This window comes from Epinephelus fuscoguttatus, linkage group LG7 (genome assembly GCF_011397635.1).
Source record: "Epinephelus fuscoguttatus linkage group LG7, E.fuscoguttatus.final_Chr_v1".
NCBI classification, from domain to species: Eukaryota; Metazoa; Chordata; class Actinopteri; order Perciformes; family Serranidae; genus Epinephelus; species Epinephelus fuscoguttatus.
Window position 1 is genome coordinate 29,509,627 of NC_064758.1, and position 18,286 is coordinate 29,527,912.

Here is an 18,286-nt window from a genome sequence, read left to right on the forward strand (position 1 = left end):
AAGCATCAAGTCAGACAGGATGTCGGCTGTGAAGTGGCCCAAATCCTTTAATGAGGTCATTGCCGGCTCTTTACATGTGATTTCGCTGTGCTGGTATATAAATGCACTGCTAGCTGGACAGCTGAAGAGCGATATATTTTGGATTTGGTACTGATGGAACCTTTATTATCAGTTCGGTGTTTGAATAGAGTCAGACTAATAAATAACTTGTGGAAAATGTTATAAACAGTTGGTTAAGTGGTAGCAAATGGACACACATTATTCAACATACATAACTAGTGTAAAAATAAAACTTTTAGTGAAAAGATATCTGCAATACATAACGCATAAACATAATATACATTATTATTTCAAATAAGGCCCATATTTGCTCTCAGTCAAAGCCAAGCTTCTGATTAAATAGGTGAGCATGACACATGACACACACACAATACTGATATGAAAACTTGGTCATGATGGATAAAATGTGCAGCTTCACAAGTGCTCCATCAGCTGCTGCAGATGTGCCCTTTAATACCTGCAGAGAGAGAAAAATACTGTAAAAACAAAAAATATAAAGATGGATGTGCACTGTAGTCCTACTTTAAGGCTGACACTGTTTATTAGGCATTTAATCATGTGCAAACTCCAACTATTAAACTTTCAGCGATGTAGGTGAGAGGGATACTCACATTATTATGGCTCCATCTCCAAGTCCTGCAGCTCTCTGCTTTAATCCAGATGACAAATGAATACATTAGGATGAGCTCAATAAACATGGAAAGACTTATCACTTTTATTAAAGGGGAACTCCTGTATTTTTTCAACCTGGATCCTATTTTCTCATGTTTTTGTCCCTAACTGACTAATGAAGACAACAACTTCTGAAACCAGTCCAGTACTGAGTGAGAGCACCACAGCTGCAGCGGCAAAACAAGCTGCAGTGTACTCCCTACAGGCAATTGTGCACAGTCACTTTGTGTCCACTAGAAGTGTTTGTTTTGCTACTAACAGACTCAAATTGTTGTTTGAAGTGTCTGACAACATTATGGAAAGGACCCTACAGTTAAATTAAACTTGTTTTTCCTTATCGTTGCAGGGAGAAGGAGAAGTCTCATTCTGAAAGGTCAAGGGAGGTGACTTGTTGCAGTAAAAACAAGGGTTGAAACATTTGTAAGCGTTTGTGAGAGAAGTGCCAGGATGAGATTGTAGTATTGGAAATTGTGGTGTGCCATATCATAGCATTCACGATAATACCGGTATGTTTTTTAACATGATGTGAAAAATTAATAGCGTGATACTCGTGATATTTCGGCTTTCTGACATAATGACGTCATTCTGTTACCCACAGCAATAACAAGCATGGCCGAAAGCAAATATTATTACAGATTCCGCGGTGGTTCCAAAAAGAGGAGCAGCTTCAGTAGTGTGGAATAAACTGTGTGGAACATCCTGAATGTTTTATGAACAGTCCTGGACTTCTCAGACTCTTTTAGTGAGTTACCGCTCAGAGGGAACTCATTCAGCGGCTCCTCTGGCCGCAGCACTGCATCTCTCCCTCTCCTCTCTCACTGTGCGCACACAGGAGACCTTTAGTAATGTAAACCTATGTGAGGCTCTTGGCTTGACAAAAACTACATATGTGAATGTGCGATAGTTGTGGTATCATAACAGCCTGTCACAGGTTACAGTGTGATGATTAGAGGAGAAATGGCAGAGCATAAAGGTCCAGGTGGAAAATAAACAACTCAATCATTTAGGATTTTACTAAAAGAAGGAAATCACCTTCTAGGGGACATTATATTATAGGGGACATTTTTTGTATTTGAGAGCTGTTTAAATGTGTAATTTGTGGGAGATTTTATTTTGTTGAACCATTAACCCATGGGCCCTAGGCATTTTTGGGGTATTTTTACTGCCTGTACTTTTACGCTCATATCACAGTCATTCTAAAGGCTACATACACATGCTATATCTTGGGGGGGGTTTTTTCAGAACAATCTGGGCTAACCAGATTTGCCATCATTTCATGTCCTACTATGTCCCTGTATTGTATATTAATTTTTATATCAGTGAAAATAACAAATCCATGTCACTAAATTCTTACATTTTTACACGTATCTCACCATAGCAGGTTGGAAGTTGACATATTCTGCCATATATGAAGAGGGGAGACTCTCTGGAATCTGGCAATATAAGAACCATGATGTTGGGACATTCTGTCACTTCACAGCTGTCCAAAACATGTGGTTTATGCCGGGCGGATATGATTGCCAGCATTTTTTCATTATTGCAAGAAATTACATTGACTCATTCACAAGTCAAAAATGTGTTTTATCTGAAAGAAACATGCAATATTTACATCTAAGATAATAGAAAAATAGTCAACCAAGTGCAATGATGTCCTCCAAGATAATATTTGCCACTTTGTTTGCAGTAAACAAAGTTTGTTGTTGTTTTTCAGTTTCAGTTATATATTGGGGAGACATTTTGGGCATGGGGTGGGGGGGGCACGTGTCCCCCTCAATGTATATGGTGACTACAGCCCTGTCATGTATGCATAATTAGGCCTCAGTTGTCTGGGTGCGCAAAGGTGAAGTGGCTGGTCTTGTCACACAAAGTTTGATGGAGTGTCAACTGGACAATATGAAGATATTTGAAGTGACTGATAGCAAGATCTGTATAATGGATTGTAAAGAAATTCGTCAAGTTTTTATTTTGTAGACAATTGAGCCTGCATTCGCGAGTAATCCATCCAAGAGTAACGTGTGTGCAGAGCTGTATGAAAGCTCTGTTATACATAATTTTAGTGTAACTTTACCATCTTTTTTCGCTGTGAAAACATTGGACAAGTGCTTGGTCTTGTCGGAAAGCTATGATTCAGCTGTTTCACGTGATATGTGTGGCTTCTCGCTATGACGCATGGTTGCAGAGAAAATCCACAGAAAAGAACAGGTGTGAATTTGGATGCACTATGCTTCGTTCGGGCCCATAGGGTTAATATTGTATACAGAATCTGAATCTCGCTCTGAGTTACTGTTGTTGTTTACAAACTAGAGAAATGAGAGATCATTTTTGTTTAGTTTTTACTGAATATTTGAAGGTAAACTGTAAAACAATATCACTTATTTTGTTGCACTTCTGTTTTCTTAAATGAATAATATATATATATATATATATATATATATATATATATATATATATATATATATAATATTTTAGGGCCATATCGCCCACACCCAGTTGGAGTTCAAAAACTGTAGCATGGCTGAATATTCGGCTGATTTAGAAAAAAGGAAAAAGTCTGCCAGATAACATTTCCACAAGCTATTTAAAATATCACAGACTTTTTCACTTTGACAAAATCAACCTAATATTAAGCCATGATACTGAAAATCTTTTAGATAACTTAAAGCTATGCTTTCTGTACTCCAACACAGCAAACTATTTCTGGGACTCCTCTGTTCAACTCTCACTAATGTCTCTATCACCGTTCTTCTTGCAACAAGTCACCTCTTGCGAGATTTCAGAACGACTTCTCCTTGAGTGAAACTTGGTCACAATAACAAACACACCAGCAAAAGGTAAAGAAAAATGTTTTCATTTTACTGTAGGGATCCTTTCCATAATGTTGTCAGACACTTAAAGTAACAATCTGAGCCTGTCAGTGGTAAAAACAAACACATTTAAGACCCAAACACTTTTGGTGTATTATCTTTGGAACCAAAGTAACCCTTTGGACATGGTGCCTAGATCCTAGGTCCGCCTAGCATTTCCTCTTTCATATGGACGGGGTTATTGTCACTCACTGCTCCATCCAGCACTCACTGTATGTCCTCTGTATGACCTCCCTCTGTCCACAGAGGGAAGTCTGCATCTTGTTTAAAACTGTATGTTGTGCAAAAACTAAAGTAGTGTGCTGATGGATTCACGTCATCACCTCATGCATTGAGTAACATTACAAGTTAACGTTCCATCTTAAAAGTCACCGGCAGTCGGCCCGGTGAATTAAGCTAAGTGACTATAAAAGGCAGCAAAACATCATTTCAATTTATAGTTACAGTTTACTAATAAAACTCTGCATGGTATGAACAGTGGTTACATGAGCCTCCAACCAGCCACAACTCAGCCCTGAGCAGAGTGACCGTCCTCTACTGACCAATCAACAGACTGCAGTGTTCACAGCTCCACCTTTTAGTACCAGACCTGTGTGCTAGGTACCCCAACAGAAGGGGTACAAAAAAAGGGGACCGTACCATCCACAACTTTTCACGGTGGAAATGGAAAAAAAGTGAACTGAACTGTATTGTGCTGCTTGGTGGAATATAATGGACCTAAATTGAAGATTCACAGTTGCCTGTAGGGCAGTTTTGGTCTCTCTCAATACTGTACCAATTTCAAAACTGTTGTCTCTATTAGTCACTTAGACAAAACAACATGGGAAAATAGGATCCAGGTTCAAAATACCAAAGTTTTCTTCTCAGTATGTTCTTACCTTGAGTTTGTGTATGATCTTGATCTGTGAGGGATGTGAGTTCTCTGTTTAGGAAAGAAAATTACCAAATGAAATAAAGCCAATAGGACACATTGGTGAGTAACTATAGATTGATTCACCACTAATAGACACACATCTCAATTCTTAAACTAAATCATTTCCAAACAATGAGCTAGCACTGATGATACAGCAGGAGGCAGGCAATTGACAGGGTTGTGTGTGAAGAATGAGAAAAAAAAATCTGCATTTGGCAGTATTTTTGGCTATGACAGAGCTGGAACATACTGAGCACATCAAATGAAAGGGCGGTAGAATGTAATACTGCAAGAAGTGGAAATGTTTCTATGGGTGATTCAATGTTTTTTTTTCCATGAAGATGTTGTTATTGAAATCAATTGTGACAGCTGTGATTCCAAGCTGCAACACAGCCTCCATTCTCCGGGACTGAGTAAACACTCATTTGATTAGTTTTTGGTTGAGTATCACTTTAAAGTCCTTGGCAGTGAGATGTTTATGTTACTTTTTCTCACCCCTGTAGGCAAAACAAAGTTCTACTTCTCTTCGGGTGGGTGGTGACCCAAAGGGGGTCACAGGTCAGTTTCAAGATGATCCCATCCAAAATAAATATATCTTTTGAAGTGTTTTGTATTTTCAGTGTTGCACGTTATGATTTTTACACGCTGCTTCTCGCTGCTGGAAAACTGAGCGGTAGTGATGGGAAGTCCAGGTGTTTTGAAACAGTCCGTTTGTTTGTTTCCGAGTTTTAAAAAGAGCCGTATGTTTGGCTCCTGTTTAGACCTTCATGTGCTTTCAGTGTCTCCTCCAGTAAAGTTTGTAGGCCTGCCATATCGCCCTGGAGGTGGACAGGTAGACAGAGTTCGCATGTGTCAGGGACAGTACACGGTTTTATAGCCACGCTGTAGCTACAAAAATCTCTCTCAGGGCTCATCTTCTTTCAACATACACAACACAGCGCAGCCTAGAAAATATTTGACCATCTGTCTTTGCATGGCTTGTTAAATTCAACTAAATGGACGACTTGACTTGGCAGGATTTCTTTTTGCACGTTTGCCAGTTGCATACTGTAATTACACAGGTAATTCAGCTGAGCACCACTGTAAAATAACTGCATGTATAAACACCATTAAATATACGTTATTGTAGCATGTGTCTTGTTTCAGGCTTCATGGTGTGTAAATTTTCAGTGCTATCCACTTCCTCACGCAGTGCTTTAAGCCCTTGCATCCTTCTGTACTTAACAGATTCTCACTGAGCACACAGATGAAGCTCATTAAAGTCAGACAAGCTTCAAAGAGGTTAAAATTTCGGCCTTAAGGGGCAGTTGGCAGGGCAACGAGTACCCACACACTGTGTCGGAGAGCAGGCGAGACAGGAAATGAAATGAGCACCGTCATTGACAAAAGAAGAAAGCATGGCTGGCACACTAAGAATAGCATTACACAAATAGAGTCTCAAACCACATTAAGCACTTTGTCGCAGTGTCTTTATCTGCGGCTTCTCTGCCAGCGAAGCAGCATCCGAACTATTCTGCTGTGTATTATGTCACTACATGCAGCCAGTTAAAAGATAATATAAACCATTAATGCTGCTAATGTCTGCTCTCTCACGCTATCTGACAGTTAAAAGCTCAATCGGGTTGCACTCTGAACAAGACAGGATCTGTTAAGGACAGAAATCGAATGTATCTCTTCCCCTTCCTCATTCCAGTGAATCAGCTACAAAATTCCATTCGCCAGTGTCCTAGGTTGCCTTCCTGGTGCATAGCCCTTCTTTGTCTAATAAGTACTGCTTGTACTGTGTTTCGATGCTTCTGCTGAAAATGTAAATGTCTGACTTAATCGATCATCAAAAGCTTTCTTTGAGAAACCAGCTTCTGGCTAATGAAGTCCTATTAGTGCATTAAGTTGAAAGAACCTCTCAAATAGAGCCATTTGTTTGCCATAAATCCATCACTTGTGTTGCGCTCTAATGTGATTGAATCCTGAAAGTCACTGACATAAGCCTCCCTCAGTTCTGCTGTAATGTGATCTGAATATAAGTAAAACCCACCATGCTTGTGAAAGGACTAAACACAGTGTGCCAAATGTAAAAAAAAATCGGTTGAAATTTCCTAGTTATATTTTGCATAATTAGCTCACTTTCTCACATTTGAGGCAGAAATTGTAATTAACATGTTATATATGATTATTGACAAAATAATTAACAAAAGTAATCTTTCTGTTGAATCTAAATCTAAATGTTTGAAAAATATGAAACAGCCTACGCTGCTTCTATTATTTTTCCAACCTATTTCATATGAAAGCCCTTCAGTCCCTCCACCTCACTCCATACTGCTAGGAGACTACACACCAGGGGCTGAGTGAGGGACAGTTCTGGAGACGGACCTTCAGTTAGCAGCTATAGCAACTCTAAATACAGTCAGTACAAACCCTAGTGACTGTCTACTGAATCAGCAAACTTTCTGTTGCTGCCTTTACACAGGTGAGACCCAGCACTATCGCTGGCCAATAGCCCACAACGCTGGGGTTTGCACTAGCTGACTTCAAGTTGCTATAATTGTTGACTAAAGCCTTTCCACCAAACACTTTTGATATAGTACTTTTGGAACCAAATGTAACCCTTCAGACATGGTACCAAGACCCCAGGTCCATTTAGCATTTCCACTGCAAACAGTACTCTTAAATGTGGGTGGGGTTGTTGTAACTCAACACAACCATATGTAAAACTCTCCATGGTATGAACAGCAGTTACATAGATTTCAAAACCAGCCACAATTCAGCCCTGTGTGACCGTCCACTGTTGACCACTCGACAGACTGCAGTGTTCACAGCTCCACCTTTCAGTACCAGATCTGCGTGCCAAGTAGCCCAGCAGAGGGGGGGCCAAAAATGGGGATGGTACGGAACGGTTCTATTGGTACCATCCACAACTTTTCACTGTGGAAATGGAAAAAGAAGCGTACCGAACTGAACTGAACTCTGTCGTTCTGCTAAGTGGAAACAGGACATAAGGGTCCACTTCAGAGCTGCCGCCCGGCCTCCCACCAGTGAAGTAGGACCACAGAAGTGGGGAGTGAGGCAGGGGGACCACGGGGTGTGCTAGCTAGCTAAAGTATAGGTTAGTCATACGGAAGTGGACATGGTTTCATCTCAAATAGGTTGGAAAAACCATAACATGGGCTATTTGCATATTTTCCTAATATTTAGATTTAACCAGTGTTGAACTCAAGACCACCTAAACCAGGAGCAAGACATGACCAAGACCAGAGTGTATTGAGATCAAGATGAGAGCAAGACTTTGAGGGGTTGAGACCGAGTCAAGACCAAGACAAGAACAGTGTGAGTGCAAACACTAGACACCTCAAACTGATCTTAAGGATCCATATTCCCACAAAAACGTGTGTGTGTGTGTGTGTGCGCGCGCGTGCGTGCGTGTGTGCATGTGCACGTACGAGTGTACCATGAGAAATAACTGAAAGGCATTGCAGAGGTGAATTATATTTGTGGGAATTTTCCTTTGTTTTCTATTAACCAAAAAATATAAATAAACACTGAAGAGCAGAAATCAACTTAACCATCTTTGTTCAGCATTCCTTTTTTGCGCTGGCAATTAAGTGATAATATCCCCACAGCTGTGGGCTTGAAACAAACTCCAGATTCCTCTTTGTGACAGAGACTGAGGCAACTGAATAAGAATGCGGTTGAGTCCAAGACGAGACCTTTATAAGGTTGTCTTAATACCAAGACCAATCTAGAGTACTACAACACTGGATTTAATATTTAGTATTAACATTATTTTACATATAAACATAATATTATTATACACACAACATGTTGTTTTACATTTATTTCTGTCTCAAATGTGAGGCGAATGAGCCAAATATTCAAAGTCAGCAACCGAATTTTAACATTAGGCTCCCAACAGTATGCCATTCTGACTTTCACCTGACAACGAGTGCCTCTCTGTGTGCAGTTTGCATGTTCTTGCCTTCAGGCACGTCCCATACCACAACACATGCAACACATGCAGCTCAGGCATGAGAAATACTCCTGCAATAGCTTGTTCAAAGCTCTGGCCTCAGAATTAGTTATTCCCCAAGCACTTTGCTGCGGCTGCCCGATGTTTACTAAATATATATCTCGGTCAGATGCAGAATCCACATTTCACCACAAGAATAAATAAAATGTAACTTGTCCAACTTTCCAGAATAAACACTGGATACATGTAGAGCAGCTCTGTCCATCAACCAAGACTTTAAGACTGTTTCCCGAGTTTTCCTGTTAGTATGATTGCTTCACAACTCGTTCTCCTGTGAGGAGCTACGCTGAAGAGTTCAGTGTTGTAAAAGGTAACAGGCCACAGCACCTAATTTAACACCCACTAGATAACTGAACAGAGGCCAGGTCGCTGTCTTCTTCGTTTTAACCAGGTATAAACAGCTGGTATTGTTTCGTGGCTTTTATTTTATTGGGTTCTTGAGTTGTTTTTACACCTTTTTTGTCTGTTTGGTGTTTTTAAGAGGACATTAAATCATTGCCGTTGGTGCAGGATTAGTTCTGTGAAATAACCACGAGTGATTTAGCCCAAGATTTAGGTTTAATGAATTGAACCAATGTGGATTGTGAGCCCTACTCAGTTGAAAAACACTTCTCTGAGTCATATAATGAATCCTCTGAAATGAAAGCTAACAGTGCCAAATAGCCTCAAATAGCACAAAGAACATAGAGGTGGTCGTTTACATTTGCGTTTTGTGGACGTTAGGCTGTGGGCTCCTCTGCCTTTACCAGTAAGTCCAGCCTTATTTTGTTATGCTCAGTATTTACCAGAGAAGGAGGGCTGGTACGTTGTAATAGCAAAACCATTCCCAGATTTTGTGGTGGTATGATTTCTTAACAACTTGTTAGCGTGAGGAGCTGCCGCCTGTACCATAAAATGTTAAAGAAACAAAATACACCTATATAACCTATATAACTAAATGAGGGCCAGGCTGCACCTCTTCTTTTTCATCATAACATTCACACTTCACCTACTAACAGCCCTCTTAGCACATTATTGCTCTTCGAAAACCACAGTCTTTTCCAGGGATTAACTGCAGCTGGTTCTGTTTCAGGGCTTCAACTTAATTGGGTTCTTAAGCTCTACACCTTTTTGTATGTTTCATGTTTTTAATGATATTTAAAAAGGACTTGGGATTCAGTGCTTATGCTTGTGATCATGCTCATGCCATGTTCCCCAGGTCCTATGTTCCCCTGCTCAGTATCCCCTTAATATGACACATATTAGGGGACCTTTCAAAGGGTTTTTTTATTCAGTGTTTTTTTCCCCTTAGGTCAAATTCTTAATGTATAATTCCCTGGATCATTATAATAAAATCACCCACCTACAGCTAAAACCCCTCTGATGTTACACTAAACCTCAAATCTGCAGCCAAGACACTGCTCTTGACTTTAGACATTGATATCTCCACAGCAGCAGAGCAGATTTTATTTTCCATGTCCCTTTGTTTGATTTGAACTTATCAGTGTATGACAATGTTAGTTTGTATCAAGAACAATCAGAATAATTTAGCTGCTCAATTATTAAGTTATGTTAATGTCATTACTGAGGCTTGATGAACAAGGACAAATGTGGACTGTGAGCCACAGCAAGTTGCAACCACAAATCTGAGTTATTTTTTAAAATAAAAGCTGATATATCCTGAAATAGGAAGAAGGGCATGAATGCACTCATTTGCATTTGCAGAACGGCTCCACTTTATTTTGCTGTGCTCAGTATTTACCAGCTGGTACTCTGTAATGGCAAGATTTTTTGATTAATTTTGACATCAATACTTGTTAAACGTAAAGAGTAATCGCGAATCATGACTTTTATATTTGTTTTTACTATTTAAAATGAGTAAAATCTTATTTTATTGCAGGGCTGTGTGAAGTGTATGTCTTCACTCAGCACCTTCCTTGGCCCACTGTCACTCTCTCTTTGTTTATAATGAGACTACTGCTGCAGGAGTGTAAGCTCCACACTGGGGAACAACTGGTGAAAGTCCACCCACTCGGAGAGCAACCACAGACACACGAACACACAGTGACAGGTGTAACTGTTAGCATCACACAGCCAACATTACCTAACAGTAACAGGGAATAATCTATGATAATTGAATGTTCATCTCTGTTCCTAATGCAGTGGACATCTCTGTCTGTGCGGGTCTAATTTATCACTACAAGCTGATTATTACTATAACCAATTTGTTTCTTTTTCTTTATTTCTCATGCAGATTACCATGTGATTGGAATTTGTATACACTATTACGAGAATATAAAGTCATGAGGGACTGACAGTCATGAGGGACTGACAGGGCGGCTTCAACCACGGGTGCTTTCCCCCGTGGGCATTTGTTTTCTCTCATTCCTCACTGTCTGAGCTGACTACACAAAGTAGCCTTGTAACACTGAGTATCACTGCTGCATTTTGTGGCTTGCTTTCTTTGTGGGAGGAGACGACATTTTTCATTGACAGGAGATGACTTTTTTTTTTCCTGTCATGATTTCAAACTGCACGCAGCATCAGCGTCAGGCAGCCAGAAGCAGATGGATTACCACGAGGTAAAAGATCATAATGTAAAGTAAATAATAATAATAATAATAATTAAAACAGAGCGAGGCTACTGTAATTGAATTTTTACCCCTATGTTGTCATGAATGAGAAATTATAAGGAAAGGATTCTGTCCAAAGCTTTTTGAGCCATATAATTGGTTGATTATTGTCTTTTCATTTTTATTTTTATTTTTTTTTTTACAACTTGTTAGTGTGTAAGGAGTTGCGTCCTACCCATTAAAATGTTAAACAACAATTCAATTGGCAAAAAGTTGGCATTCAACATTCTGGCACCCCCTCCGTCTCCCACTGAGAGAGTCAGCTTATATTTAATGTCACTTTAGAAATGTTCATATAACATGTATGAAATGTGCAAATGTAACATATTTGCAGTTTACAGAAATGGACAGTGCCAACATTTTCTTCTGGCAACTGGGCTGTGAAGAAATATACCACAAACTGCATAGTCATCTTTAAACCCCAAACGAAAGCCAGGTTGTAATTTAAGAAAAAGATTCTTGTTTAATCCTTTTCATCTAAACACACGCTTCATGTACTAGCAGGCTTATTGGCATTCTCTTCATTAGTCATCACTGGGGATAAAGTGCAGCTGGTACTGTTTCAGGGCTTAAACTTTATTGCGCTCTTAAGCTCTATGTACACCTTTTTGTATTTTTCATGTTTTTAATAGGGTATAAAAGGATTGAGGTGTCTGCAGTGTTCACCATGTTCCCAGAGTCCTACGTTTCTCTGCACAATATCCTCTGATTATAACACATTAAGGGGACCTTTCAAAGGATTTTACATTCTCAGTATATATTTTTTTTTTCAAATGTTTTGTGTTTCCCCGATCAATATGTTGAAAAACACCCAACTAAAGCTAAAATGTTTGATTCCATCCAAATGTAACGTCAATTTTAACCACATTTTCAGAAAGTCGGCAGACCAAAATGCAAATTTATGTCCTTTTCCGTCCACTACTGTCATGCTAATGGGAGTATGAAGCAATAAACAGTAGGTGGCATTAATTCTCCAGTCAGGGGCCTCTGCAGAAGATGGCGCAACAAAATGACATAATTCAAAGAGCGCCAGTCAAACCTCAACTGAAGGAAAGCAATGGATGTATAATGACGGACAATGGAAATAAAGAGTTCTGTACAAATGAGTTTACAGTTCTGTGCTCTTGAGTTCTAGTAACATCTCTGTGTGCGTGTAAAAGCAGAGTTATACTTGTGCGTCAGCTCTATGCAGACCCTACACCGTAGCCTACATGGTTGTGAGCTGTTACACTTGTGTGGTGGTTATATCTGTCATTCTACAGTTACACCTCCAAAACACTAGTCAGCTGCAGGGTTTCTGTGAATTGCTGTAAAGGTTAGCTGATTCAAAACACACATTAAACATGGCTTAATAGCCATTTCAAACACAAGCATACACATCGGCTTCACTATAACTTGCAGCGTTCATAGACAAAGCAGTATAAATTAGCCTAGAGACAAGCGAAGATATCCTCTGCTCATATGAAACCAGGGACAACAGCAACATTTAACAAAGGTAATGTTACAAAATTTGGCTCCATTACAACTCACAAGGTTCACCGACAAAACATCTGTCTTACTAAACACGTTTTCCAAACAAATACAACATGCTAACGCTATTAGCACAAGCCTATGGCATTTTACACTGTATACATTAACCTAGCGACAAGGGAAGATATCCTCTGCTCACATGAAGCCAGGGACAACAGCAACATTTAACAAAGGTAACGTCACAAAATTCGGCTCCATTACAGCTCACAAGGTTCACAGACAAAACTCGTGTCTTATACGAAACACATTTTTTAAACAAATGCAACATGCTAATACTATTAGCACAAGCCTATGGCATTTTACATTGTAAAATTGTTTGCCTCAGACTAGCAGAGATTTCCTCTACTCATACGAAGCCAGGATAAATCACACACAAGACATACAATTCTATTTTGTGGAAGCTTTATTGTCTTCACAATTTATTGTTTCTTATCTGTGAAATAAAAGTAAATACAAGCTTAGCTTCCACTGAGGGAAATGTTTTCAGCTTACAGAAATAAACAGGAGGTGAACGTCAAGCTACGGCACAGGTACAGCAACGATTCGACACGGAAATATAAATCCAGCTTGAGTGTGTTAAAATAGGCTGACCAAACGTCCTCTTTTGCCCGGACATGTCCACTTTTCACGTCCCGTCCGGGGCGTCCGGGGGGTCTTTTATAAACTGATGATAATGTCTGGTTTTCCGTGTGTTTGTGTGTGTGTGTTAGAGTGCGGCACGGGCAGCATATTTCTGTCTGAACCCGAACCGAGCCCGACATTATTCAATGACCAAAGCACTGAGTTTGTGTCACACAGTTGTTACGGGCTATTTAACAGGCCGGGCGTGCGCCGTGGGTGCTCAGCTGCGGAGAGGGAGACCTCCGTGTTTGAGACGGGAGTGGGAGGCGGGAGGTCCGACGCTTCTAGCGAGAGGAGAGGGAGACATAAAACAAAATAAGATAAAATAGGAAAAACCTGGCTCCCTCTTTTATTTTATTTTCAGCGTTTAATCAAGGCGGAGGCGGGCGGCTGGAGGTCCGAGACTTCCAGCGAGGAGAGAGGTAGAAACAAACAGCCAGTGTGTGTCTGTGTGTGTTATGTTCAGGTGTTGTCACGTAAATAACACTCCTCATGCAATAAACAGGACAGACAATAGGATTTAATTTATTTTTACACTACATTTTCAGTGAAAGCTGACCGAATCTGATCCGAGCCCAAATACAATTTATAGCTACATTTTTGACCGAACCCGGCCGACCCGTCGGGTACCGTCGGGCTTAGATCGCCACACAGATATTATTTTGTAATATAACTGAATTTTCTATCCATACATATAAATTTTAAATATATTAAAATTATAAGGCATCTTTGAGTGAACTGCGAGTATCATTTAAGTAGGCTATGTCGTGGCCGACCGAGCATCCTCTTTTTTAGAAATCAAAATATGGTCACCCTAGTTAAAAGCCGTCCAGAGACGATGACATTGGCATTATGTTTTTAGGTTGTCTGTCCATCTATCCATCTGTCCTTCCTTCCCATTCTTGTAAACACAATATCTCAAGAGAGCTTTGAGGGGGTTTCCTCAAATTTGATACAGAGGTCCTCCTGGACTCAAGAATAAACTGATTAAACTTTGGTGGTTAAAGGTCAATGGTCAAGTTACTGTGACCTTAAATGTTCAAAATATAGAGGGGGGTTTGTTCCCTGTCTGTGTCCCTTTGTTCTTTTGCAAGTTGAACTCACCGATCTCTTACAATGTTAGTTTATATCAAGAACTTTGGGCACTGGGAACATAGGGATGACCCCAAATAATTAAGTTACTCAATTATTAAATTAGGTTGAGGTCCAGGCTACCCAGGTTTATAGAATAAGGACAAATGTGGACTGTGAGCTCTAACTAGTTGAAAACCACCACTCTGAGTTTTATTTGAAATAATAGCTGATGATACCAAACAGCTTCAAACAGGAGAAAGGGCATAAATGTACACTTGCATTTGCAGACTTTTGTGCATGTGCTGCCACAAATTCTGCCCCCACCACTGAGTCCAGCCTCCACCTTATTTTGTTGTGCTCAGTATTTACCAGAAAGGGAGGGCTGGTGCTCCCTCTGTAAGAGGGAGTGCCCCAGAGAGCAAAGCCTGGCTGCCAAGGCGTGGTTTACTGCAATATGACTGGAATGTATGGCTAAACTTTATTAGGGCACATGTGATTTAGGAGTCAACAAAACTGAAGCTTTGGTACCATTTGTGTGACGAGACAGTAGAGAGTGAGTATGAACAGCAGTCCTCCGCAGATGGAGACGATGATGAAGCCAAGCTTGTACAGGTCTCTGACTGGTCTTCTCTGCGAGGCCCTCACTGAGTTCCTACCATAACTGTCTGTAGAGAAAGACACATGTTCTGTGATCTCAGTGGCTCCACACATCTGTATTTTTTATTACACTAGACTATTGCAGAAGATATTCCCACCTGTGAAATATTGTGTGGTTGATTCTGTGTATAGGTCTGTGGTAGAGCCAAAGGTTTCTGTGTATTCCTGCTGGCATCTCCAGTCCACTGGTGCATCGCTCGTCGTCATCAGCTCCCAGTACACAGACAGAACCTCTGAAGCCCTCTGCAGTGCCTCTGAAGTTGACCCTTGGTAGAGCATCTCAAAACTCTCTGGCTTGTCCTGCGGCAGATTCCAAGAAAAATCTTTTAAATGTTGCAGATTTATCTCCTCATACTGGGCAGTTCTTCACATAACATATTTCTTCTTCATGTTTCATATTATAGAAAATGTTATCCCTCAGTTGGGAGAAACAGGCTGTACTCAGTAGCACGCACTCACCTCAACCTCCTCATTGATCTGAGGCACACATTTCTGAGAATAGATGTTGAGGATGAGCGCTCTCAGGGTCTGAACGTAGCCATCATTGACTGAACCCCTGCTGTATTTGAAGTGAGTTGTGAGGAGCTCCAGGATCCAGGGTAAAGCAGCTTTTACAAAGCAACATTTGCTCTGTGGGAAATCGGGAAATGAGACAATAAACATGAAAGCGGGTTACAGTTAACGGAAAGCTGGAAAGTTGGAAAGCGAATCAAAGATTTGGAAAGGAAACACTCCCATAAAACAAGTGTTACCTTACCAAAGTTCTCCGTTCTATGAATGTGTAGGTTATCGAGCACCCACTCCTCAGCTGGTTGTCCATCTGCAGAAATGACAACAGGAAGAAATTGGAGCCCGGGTCATGTAGTGTCATGGCTTCATTGTTGCTGATATTGGTTTAACAGCTAATGTATTTTCAACACCCACCAGATGCCTGACTGTCAGCAGGTGCTCCCTCGTGATGGAGTGTCTGCATGGACCAGGGACCTCAGCCATAGTCAGAGGGAAGCTCAGGAACATAAGGACACACAGACACTTTACCTGCAACTGACACAACCATACGTCAACTGCACATTATCTTCACCTCCCTTGAAGAGGGACACTGATACCAAGGAGGTGATGAGAGTTCTCAGCAGGACGGTGCACAGTTGCATTTGAAAAACTCTTACGTGACAGACATAACTCGTGTAGAAAATGCACCACAATGAGGAATGATCTCAACCAACAGCGCAACCATAGCACCATAAAGGGCCGGGATTGGATCCTGACGTTAACCTTTTCGATAGGAATCTACTCAGCGTGCGATAATCATTTCTTCAGAAGGAAGCTTCCTAGTAAATGACTTTATAAGGAAAGCAAAAGCAGTTCAAAACAAGCCTAAATGGAATTTTCTCCTATTTATGCCAAAACAGTATGCATCCATTCAACTCCTGCCTTTCCATCCAAAATGCACTCACTATGCGTTCAACAAACCACACAAGAAAAGCTGCTCATTCACAGTGACAGCTGTTTGTTTGTGTTTGTGCTTCTTGACATGGGTTAAAGTATCAGGTTTTGGGCCAAGTTTCAGTAAAATGCGAGGCGCCTCTCTGCTGCAACGCTACCAGTGACCGATGTTTAACTGCCAGTGACCTCAGGGGAACCTAATCTGTGTTAGATAAGTTCCAGTTATGGTCAAACAGTGCCCTCTACCATGGAGGCTCAGCCTGGAAGAGCAACATACACAGACTCCTTCTGTAGCTGATGATGCCTGCTACCAAGCACCTTTTGGCAGCTGTAACAGTAAAATGGGCTCCAGATGGACTTAATCTTTCTACTGACGATTAAAACATGGTGACAAGCACATGTTCCTCACTTTGCAAGCAAAATGTCTGCACTGGAAGGTATTCTTTGACAATCATCCTTGACCTTGATTGTTCAGCTCCTGCAGCAAACAATCAAGACAGATGCTAGCGAGAAAAAAAACTAAATTGAAACAATAAAACATGATTTATTCGTTGCCTGATCGACTTCTGAGACTTATTAAGACACAAAAGCCAATTCTTTAAAAGCCACCAAAGACAACAAGTATGCCTTTCATATTTTGATGTCTGTTCCTCATACAATGCCGAACTGTACAGAGTAACTCTTGTGTAGGTTTTATATAACATAAACTATAGTTTCTGTGAAGGTTATGTGTCTTTTTGACTACGTGTTGTGATGTGCCATAAAATTTGTACAGCATGTGCGCACAGCTTCATTGCCAGGACCCGAAGGAAAGGAAGAAAAATCCCCTGCCATCGTGGTTTTAACTATAAAAGCAAATGAATAATAATAATCTGATAAAAGTGGCATTTGAAACTGAGAGAAATTAAAAAGCAATTTTTGGAATTAAACAGGAAGATTTGTGTGAGCTGAAAGAGTAAAATGCCAGCCTCTGACTGTTACTGGGAGCCCACTTCATGATTGATGATGATCAAATTAATGTAATCTAATAAAACTATTGATGTGACTTTCACGTCATAACTGCAGGAATGGAGCACATGATGTAAATGTCACCTGTCATATGGTTTGTTCTTTTCATGCTGTTCATGGTATCAGTATGTAGGTCAGCAAATTAAACAAACAACTTCACACACAGACTAACACGCAACCCTATCGTTCTCCTGCATTGACTTGAATCGTCGGTGGATCTCAAACTGCAGTGATGATATAAAGGTTCTCACCTACCTTAGCTTTGCTCTGAATCAGGGTTGACACAAGGATGGTCATCTGGTAAGTGTTTGACAATGGAAAACACCAGACTCCTCTGTCACACACATTGAAGCAAAAAGATCCTTTTCATATATTCAGTTCCACTCCACAGAAAGGAATCCGCTCTTAAGTAAATTTGACACTTTGTCATGTGGTGCTGTTCTTAAAGGCATTGCCTGATGTGCTCCTCCCGCACGGAGTGAGTTCAAACCAAGACTAACTGTCGCAGCTGACAGACAGCCCTTTTAAAGACCTCCCACCTCTCCTCTGTTTGACAAAATACAAGGTCCTGGTCTCAACAGATGTGTTATGGCAAATTGTTTTTTGGGATGTAGATTGACTGTGTAGTGTATTTTCTAATCTACAGGAGTCCTCTGAGGGAGTGTTACCATGAAAAATTTGATAGTAAAGCTTGTGGGAGCTTGAAGTGGATGCTGATAACATCTGTTTTTGTTCTAGAAACGCTATCCCTTTGAGGCAATTTGCATCTTAAACACTAGTCCACATATGAACCCTCAGAATAACAGTT

General features: G+C 40.5%; 1 protein-coding gene across 6 annotated transcripts; it reads right to left on the bottom strand.

Annotated features, from left to right (window-relative positions):
* Nucleotides 1-22: 22 nt before the first annotated feature.
* csf1b (colony stimulating factor 1b (macrophage)) lies at nt 23-17,997 on the bottom strand. 6 transcript variants are annotated; one of them, XM_049581849.1, is made up of 9 exons: nt 17,734-17,996; nt 15,952-16,071; nt 15,785-15,847; nt 15,487-15,657; nt 15,126-15,327; nt 14,899-15,035; nt 4,475-4,518; nt 672-706; nt 23-517 (listed from the first exon to the last, which is right to left on the bottom strand). In XM_049581849.1, the coding sequence occupies exons 1-8, from the start codon at nt 17,773-17,775 to the stop codon at nt 676-678; spliced, it is 810 nt and encodes a 269-aa protein (XP_049437806.1). In that variant the 5' UTR covers nt 17,776-17,996; the 3' UTR covers nt 23-517; nt 672-675. The 6 variants fall into 6 exon arrangements, with proteins under 6 accessions (XP_049437806.1, XP_049437805.1, XP_049437808.1 ...); XM_049581848.1 differs by having other exon boundaries at nt 672-709; XM_049581851.1 differs by lacking the exons at nt 23-517; nt 672-706; nt 4,475-4,518 and adding an exon at nt 10,841-13,580 and having other exon boundaries at nt 15,952-16,065; nt 17,730-17,997.
* Nucleotides 17,998-18,286: the final 289 nt, after the last annotated feature.

What these genes read in the sequence shown, in the direction of transcription:
- csf1b (XM_049581846.1), bottom strand. Translation starts at nt 17,775, where the DNA reads ATGACCATCCTTGTGTCAACCCTGATTCAGAGCAAAGCTAAG. An exon ending in TGATTCAGAGCAAAGCTAAG is followed by an intron (nt 16,072 to 17,733) that starts GTAGGTGAGAAC and finishes TGGTTGTGTCAG; the next exon opens with TTGCAGGTAAAGTGTCTGTG. An exon ending in AACCACACAATATTTCACAG is followed by an intron (nt 15,036 to 15,125) that starts GTGGGAATATCT and finishes CTTTCTCTACAG; the next exon opens with ACAGTTATGGTAGGAACTCA.